The sequence below is a fragment of the Harpegnathos saltator genome, unplaced genomic scaffold, assembly GCF_003227715.2.
Source record: "Harpegnathos saltator strain DR-91 unplaced genomic scaffold, Hsal_v8.6 scaffold217, whole genome shotgun sequence".
Lineage (NCBI taxonomy): Eukaryota > Metazoa > Arthropoda > Insecta > Hymenoptera > Formicidae > Harpegnathos > Harpegnathos saltator.
In genome coordinates, this window is record NW_020230003.1 from 744794 (window position 1) to 752395 (window position 7602).

Here is a 7602-nt window from a genome sequence, read left to right on the forward strand (position 1 = left end):
CCGTCTAGCGACCAAGAACCCGGGACGGTACGTCCGCCGTCTCCGCTGACCTCCCCGTGGGTGCCACCTTGACGTGGTGGGGAGGCTTAAGGTCCCGATGAGTACAGAGCTGTGCCGGCGGGGGTTTCGGCCCCTGGCAGGTTCTACCAAGCCGGAGTGGTCTGTACGGAGGGACTGGACCAAGAGCACCCGACCGGGCTGAGTGACCAGCCTGGTCCATGACCAGCACGGTCACAGAGTGGGTGGAGGAGATCATCATCCCTGAAGGCATTGCACGCCGGTGCTCCGGCAGCCGACAGGGATGACCTCCTCCACACTCGCTCCAGGAAGGGGACCTCTCTCTCCGAGGCATTGTACGCCGGTGTTCCGGCAGCCGAAGAGAGAGAACCCTTTCCTCCCGCCTCGGTTGGACCGTTACGGTTAGACCGGGGCGGAGGGACGTACCCGCATCCAGGGCTCCACCCCATGGGGATCCTCCTCCCCCGTGGTGCCTGAGATGCGGAGGGGTACTCCGGGCCGCTCGGACGTTTCCGAGGTCGGGGTCGGGGTACGCTACCGCGTCCTGAGAGATCCCCACCCTCCTAGGCATTGCACGCCGGTGCTCCGGCAGCCGAAGAGGGGAGGATCTCTCTCCTTCGCTCGTCCCAGCCACGGCTGGGCGAATGAAGGATCCCACACCCGGGTCTGCACACCGTGGAACTATTCCCACGGTACCTGGGGGTGGAGGGGATGTCCCGGGCCGCTCGGACTTATTCCGAGGTCGGGGTCGGGGCACCCTAGGGTGACGAGGGGAGAGGACCCCACCTTCGTCTCGAAGGTGGACTCCCCGACTTCCCTCACCCGTTCGGCCTCGGTCGGACGGACAGAGGAACCCACACCCGGGTCTGCACACCGTGGGGCTTGCCCCACGGTACCCGGGGGGTGGAGGGGTGTCTCGGGCCGCTCGGACGTATTCCGAGGTCGGGGTCGAGACACCCTCATGCGCCATTCAGAGGACTCATTCCCGGAGGCATTGCACGCCGGTGCTCCGGCAGCCGAAGGGAACGATCCTCTCCCTCATCCGTTCTGGCCACGGCCAGGCGGAGAGAGGTACCCATACCCGGGTCTGCACACCGCGAGGGTTTGGAACCCCTCGCGGTACCCGGGGGGTGGAGGGGTGCTCCGGGCCGCTCGGACGTATTCCGAGGCGGGGTCGGAGCCCCTGTGTGCTGTGCCCGAGGGAATGCGATCGCATCACCCTAAAGCGGACCCTCGAGCGGCGCGAGCACGCTGGCTGCCATGGGGAAGACGATCCCGGTGGGGTGCGACACCGGTGAACTATCTCCTTCCATGGGGCCCCCCGCGTGGCGGCGCTCTGCACGGTGCCCACATTGTCGGAGGTGTGGGACCCCCGAAAGCGGTCTGGCCACCAGAGATGGTGGTCAGGGCGCGTGTAGGGGGCGGGAGGCCAGTGCCGACGATGTAATATTCCGTCGGCCCGTGCCATATGGTGCTCCTCTGGGGGAACTCGGAGGCTCCCCCTTTCCGGGGGGATGCAGGCATGCCCGGGCACCGGAGCCGTGCAGAGTGGTGGGTTGGAAACAAAAATGACAGACTCTATCTTATCCAATGACTCAACGGACACGGACCAAAGTATGACGACCCTGGCAATTATGACGACCCTGGCAAGTAAAGGAAGGAGCGAGGAGACAGCCGGTAACTGCTCTCGCAAGAGGGCACCGGTAACGGTCACCTCCAATAATCACCCTGAGCAGGTGAAAGGAAGAATGGAACTAAGGAGTTCCAAATCCCTAAAAACAAAAGGGAATAAGGTAGGGGACAGTGGCAGATCACGATCCCCTATTGAAATAGATATCGTTGGGTCTGAGTCTGACTCCAGCTCACGAGAGGAGCTGGAGAAAGAATTAAAAACAGGGAAATTTGATATCCCCCGCAACACGGACGGCGAAACAGACGAAGAGCAGTTCGCAGAAAAAGCCCTAAGAGGCAGAGGAAGGCCGGAAACAACCGGGGAATACCGCAAGAAGAAGATCTTCCTGCAAAGAAAACAGGAATTCCTAGCCCAAAAGAGGAGGAGGACATTCTTAAAGGAATGGAAAACCCGATAGAGGAATTCCAAGATTGCTCAAGGAATAGGAAGTACAAGGCAGAGGTCAAAAGACTTATGGAGGATATGGAGGAAGCCCCCTTCAGAGAGTTAACTGCCTCTGTACTGGAGGCATCCATGAAGGTGCTAGGTTTTTCGGTTAAATCAAAGAACCTGAAGGGGACGCACGTAAAAGCCCTACGAGATGCTGCTGCCGCTATAGCGGCAGGCACAAATCTCATGGCCAAACATATAGCCAACGACAAATGTGGGGATAATCTCGACATAATCGAGGAACTCAGGGTGGAAAATAATAACCTAAAGAAATCCCTGAAGGACGTCAAAAAAGAGTTGGAGGAGATCAAAGGAACTCTCCGGAGTATAAGGGAGGTAGCGCCTCCTGTGGCGTTGTCCCCCCCGCCTCCGAAACCGGATGGGAAAATAGACCGGAGTATAAAGGGGGCACCGCGGATGGCTCCGGGTGCCTCCTCGCCTCCGACCTATGTCGATGTAAAAAAGGAAAAAATTGGAGGGGGAAGAATTTCCCCTCCAATTGCGGATCTAATGGAGGAGGAAGAGGATATGCCCATTGGGGTAATAGAGGTGCAGAAGGGCCTCATCCCGAAAGTTACGACAAGCTCAATGGGGAACAAAATGGAAACCAGGGTCATCAAGGTGGAAAGGAAGGGACCAACGATAAAAGAGAATATCCCACTCAGGAAGAAAATAAGGGTGGAGAAAACAGAGGAAATACAGACAGAAAAGAAAGAGGACCTGGAGGAAAAGGTAACAAGAATGGTATTGAAGGTGCTAGGAACCCTGGCACCCCAAATAAATAGAGAAAGGGAGAAGAAGACCCCCTTACCAAAAGTGAAAGGAGGAAATAGAGAGCGAGAAATGGGCATCAGACAGCCCCAGGTCCAAAATCCCGGAAAGGACGAACAAGTGAAGCGCAGGGAGGATATACCTGCTCCAACGTCCCAAGAAGTGCCATGGTCGAGGGTGGTAGGAAGAAGGGAGAAGAGAGAGATGAAAAGGGAAGAGCGAGGAAGGGAAGCTGAAAGGACAAAGAGAGAAGGAAATAGGAAAAAGGCGGAGGACAAAAAAATCAAAAGAAAGGTCCCCAATACGGCAGCTGTCACGATAACAGCAGACAGAAGCCAATACAAAGAGCTGTTGATGGAAGCCAAGAAGAAAATTAATCTAAATGGCATAGGTATTGACAAGCTCAAGACCAGGGTTGGAATCACGGGAGCGTTGGTCCTCGAAATCCCAGGCGAGGAAAGAGGCAAAAGGGCGGACATTCTCGCGGAAAAACTGAGAGATATAATGTCCGATAGAGCAAAAATCAGCAGACCCCAAAAAATGGGGGAATTAAGGTTGAGGAACCTGGAGATATCCACCACGGAGGAGGAAGCTGCAGAGGAAGTGGCCAAGGCAGGTGGGTGTGAAAGGACGGAAGTTAAAACGGGGAAAATAAGGGTGACCCCGAATGGAATAGGATCATTATGGATCCAGTGCCCCGTCTTGGCAGCAAAAAGGATTGCTGAGATGGGGAATATAAGAATAGGGTGGACGCAAGTGAAGGTGGAAATGCTGCAAGCAAGACCATTACAGTGCTATAAATGCCTAGAGCAGGGACATGTGCAGCAAAACTGCAAAAACAACGCAGACAGAAGAGAAAACTGCTATAGATGCGGAGAACAAGGGCACCTGGCGAGAGACTGCGAGTCGAGAGCCAGGTGCCAAATATGTGCTGATGCAGGTGTGCCGGCAGGACACAGGATGGGAGGACCAGCCTGCCGGCCACCGAAGGGAAGAAGGAGAACCGCGGGAGGGACAGTGGAGAGGCGAGAGGCGTCCGCACCGAAGCCCCAGGACCCTCCTGTCCCCCCCAGCGGCAAGGAGGAAAATAGAAAAAGGGAGGCGGAAAGTGGAGAGGCTGAAAAGGCTCCATCACCGCTCCCGCAAAGGAAGCGACTTCCACCTCCACCACCCCCTCCGCCCTCCACGCAGGCGGAGGAAGAGCTAATGGAGGTGGAGGAGAAGAGAGGAGAAAAGCGTCCACGTCCAGTGGAAACTGCTGAGAGCGACGAGGGAGAGCAGCCTGGTGGGAAGGTTACTATTAGTCCAACCGACAAACAATGACCACCAGGCTGCTACAAGCAAACCTGCACCGCGCCCGCCAAGCTCAACCACTGTTCGAGCACTCGATGGCGGAGCGCGGTGCAGGGCTAGGGATAGCGGCAGAGCCCTACTGTGTCCCCAGAAACCACCCAAGGTGGTTTGGGGACGACAGGGGCTCTGTCGCTATCACATGGAAGGCGAGCGAAAGCTCACCCCCGGCAAAATTTCTGAGTAGAGGCCGGGGGTACGTCGTGGTCAGGTGGGGAGTGACCATCGTGGTCGGGGTATACCTCCCCCCAGCAAAGAGCCTGGACCTGATTGAGTACAGGTCCAGGCTCCAAGAGATTGGAGATGCTGTGAGACAGCATCTCCAGGGTCCTGTCATCGTTGCCGGGGATTTTAATGCAAAGTCAGAAGTGTGGGGATCCCGGCGCGGTGACAGGAGGGGGGAGGAAACAGTGGACTGGGCCGCGGGCCTAGGTCTGCACATCCTCAATGAAGGAGACAAAGCCACATTCGTGGGGCAGCAGGGGGAGTCAATCATTGACCTAACGTGGGCAACCCCTGCTGCCATGGGGAGGGTGCAGACCTGGAGGGTGGCGGACGAGATTGAGACCTTGTCGGACCATCTCATTATCGAGATGGAACTGTCCGTCACCCCCAATGGCCTGCGGCCAGTCGAAAGGAAGGAACCCCGACCCGGGAGATGGTCACTGGCCAAGCTAAACAGGGAGACCCTGGAGATCTCCCTGGAGGGCTCCACCTGGCCACGACGAAGGGAGGGGCAGGACCTTGACTCTGAGGTCATGGAGGTCATGGATATACTCGCACAGGCGTGCGATGCCTCCATGCCCAGAGTCAGGTCCTGCCCGAAACGGTCCGCCTGGTGATGGTCCGACCATATAGCCGAGTTGAGGCGCAGGTCGGTCCACGCCAGGCGGACGTTTCGAAACGAGCGGAACAAGCGACCCCAGGACCCTGAGGCCGTTCTGGCCACCCGGATGGAATTCTGCAAAGCAGCAGTGGAATTGAGAGAGGCCATCGGGGTGGCCAGAGGAAGAGGGTGGGACGACCTCCTCCTCTCACTAGACGCTGACCCGTGGGGGCGTCCATACAGAATGGTAATGCAGAAAATGAGACCATGGACGCCCCCTAAGACGGTGACGCTTGACCCCCGGTTCTTGGAGAGGGTGATGGGAACCCTTTTCCCGGTTGGGGAGGGTAACCCCATCACCCCATACATCCCACCATCCCCCGAACAACAGGGGGAGGTGCCGGGGGTCACAGAGGAGGAGGTGACCGGGGGTGTCAAAAAGGTCAAGAACGGGAAAGCTCCCGGACCGGATGGCATCCCCGGCCGCGTCCTAACCCTGGCCTCAGGGTATCTAAGCGGGAGGTTCGCCTCGCTATTCTCGCGAGCCCTCAGGGAGAGGAGGTTCCCCCCAGTCTGGGGGAGGGCCAATGTGGTCCTCCTCCAAAAAGAGGGCAAACCGGAGGACTCCCCCTCCGCGTACCGGCCCATATGTCTCCTGGACGAAGCGGGCAAACTGTTTGAGCGGATTATCGCTGCCCGCCTCCAGGAGCATATGTCCCGGGAAGGTCCCAACCTCGATGACGGTCAATATGGCTTCCGGGAGGGGAGATCTACTGTAGATGCAATCAAGCATCTGAGATCCCTCTCGGAGGCCATCGTGATGGAGGGCAGGGTGGCGGTGGCGATATCGTTGGATATCGCCAACGCGTTCAACACCCTGCCCTGGGGTAGGGTGGTGCAGGCGATGCGGAGTTACTTCCGCTTCCCACCCTACCTCGTGGCCGTCATCGAGGATTATTTCCGGGGTCGGCGTCTCACGTGGACAGACGCCGACGGCAAGGTGCGCGAGAGGGGAATGAGCTGCGGGGTTCCACAGGGCTCAGTTCTGGGCCCACTACTGTGGAACCTCGGATACGATTCAGTCCTCCGGACAGCCCTCCCCCCTGGCTGCAGTATCGTCTGTTACGCAGACGATACTTTGATACTGGCCGGGGGGAACGACTGGGGGGATGCCGTGAACACGGCCAACATCGCGGTGGCAGAAGTTGTGCGTGCCATCCGCAACCTGGGCTTGGTGGTGGCTGAAAGAAAAACGGAAGCCATATTCTTTCATCAAAAGGGAAGGAAGCCACCCCAAGCCTGGGTGCGGGTTGGCGTAGTCAGGGTTCCGCTGGAGGCCCAGATGAACTATCTGGGCCTCAAATTGGACGGCACCTGGTGCTTCAGGGAGCATGTAAATAGACTGGTCCCCCGACTAAGGGTGGTATCCGCCCGATTGGGCAGGCTCATGCCCAACGTCGGGGGACCAGACGGGAAGGCTCGTCGCCTCCACGCAGGAATTTTAAATTCGGTGGCGCTATATGGTGCGCCAATCTGGGCGGAAGCCCTGGCCGCCAGTCGCCCGATGCAGGCACAATTGCGCAGAGTGCAGAGGGTGCTGGCGGTCAGGGTAGCGCGGTGCTACCGCACTGTGTCCTGCGTGGCGGCGACGGTCCTGGCGAGCATGCCCCCCCTAGAGCTCATGGCCCTGTCGTACAAGAGAATGTACGATAGGAAGCGTGAGCTCATCCGTACAGGGGGGCACGGAGAACCGCTCGCCAGGGCAATACGTGAGATGAAGCACCAGACTCGGCGGGTCCTCCTCGAGAGATGGCAAAGGCTTCTGGCCAACGCCAGGTACGGGAGGAGGACCGTCGAGGCCGTCCGGCCCTTCCTGCAGGAGTGGGTAGGAAGGGCACGCGGAACCCTGACATTCAGGATGGCACAGGTGCTCACCGGGCATGGCTGCTTCGGTGAGTACCTGTGCCGAATCGGGAAGGAACGCACAACTTCCTGCCACCATTGCGGAAATGACCATGACTCCGCGCAACATACACTCCAGGACTGCCCCGCCTGGAGTACCGAGCGCGGAGTCATGGTCCGGGCCTTGGGCCAGGACCTCTCACTCCCGAGGATAGTCGGGGCGATCCTCGGGAGTGAGAAGAGATGGGACGCATTCTCCTCCTTCTGCGAGTCAATAATGACGCAGAAGGAGGAGGCGGAAGAGATTCGAAGAAGGGCAGAGGGTCGGGGAAGGAAAAGGAGGCGGCGCGAGAGGCACCGCCAGTGGAGAGCGGGGAGGAGCAGGAGTAGGGAGGGGGACGCTGATTCGTCAGAGGAGGACGAACTTAGGAGGATGGTGGGTCCACCATCTCCTCCTCCCCCCCTCCCCCTCCTGCTCCCCCCATGCACCAGCAAGGCGGGGACCCCGTAGGGGGCACGGTGCCCCCCGCGGAAACCAGAGAAGAAGAATCGGAGACAGAAGGGTGGCGGTGGTGGTACTTCACCGACTCACCACTCTGATGGTGGCGGCAGC

General features: G+C 58.8%; 1 protein-coding gene across 1 annotated transcript; it reads left to right on the forward strand.

Annotated features, from left to right (window-relative positions):
* The first annotated feature begins 1532 nt into the window (after positions 1 to 1532).
* Positions 1533 to 4234, forward strand: LOC112588437 (uncharacterized). Its single transcript, XM_025298403.1, has 2 exons — positions 1533 to 1861; positions 1954 to 4234. Exons 1-2 carry the CDS (start codon positions 1533 to 1535, stop codon positions 4232 to 4234), a joined length of 2610 nt encoding a protein of 869 aa, XP_025154188.1.
* The last annotated feature ends 3368 nt before the right edge of the window (positions 4235 to 7602 follow it).

Excerpts from the sequence above, each read along its gene's own strand:
- LOC112588437 (XM_025298403.1), top strand. The coding sequence starts at position 1,533 with ATGCAGGCATGCCCGGGCACCGGAGCCGTGCAGAGTGGTGGGTTGGAA. Across the intron at positions 1,862-1,953 it reads ATTGAAATAGATATCGTTGG|ACGAAGAGCAGTTCGCAGAA; the intron begins GTCTGAGTCTGA and ends ACGGCGAAACAG.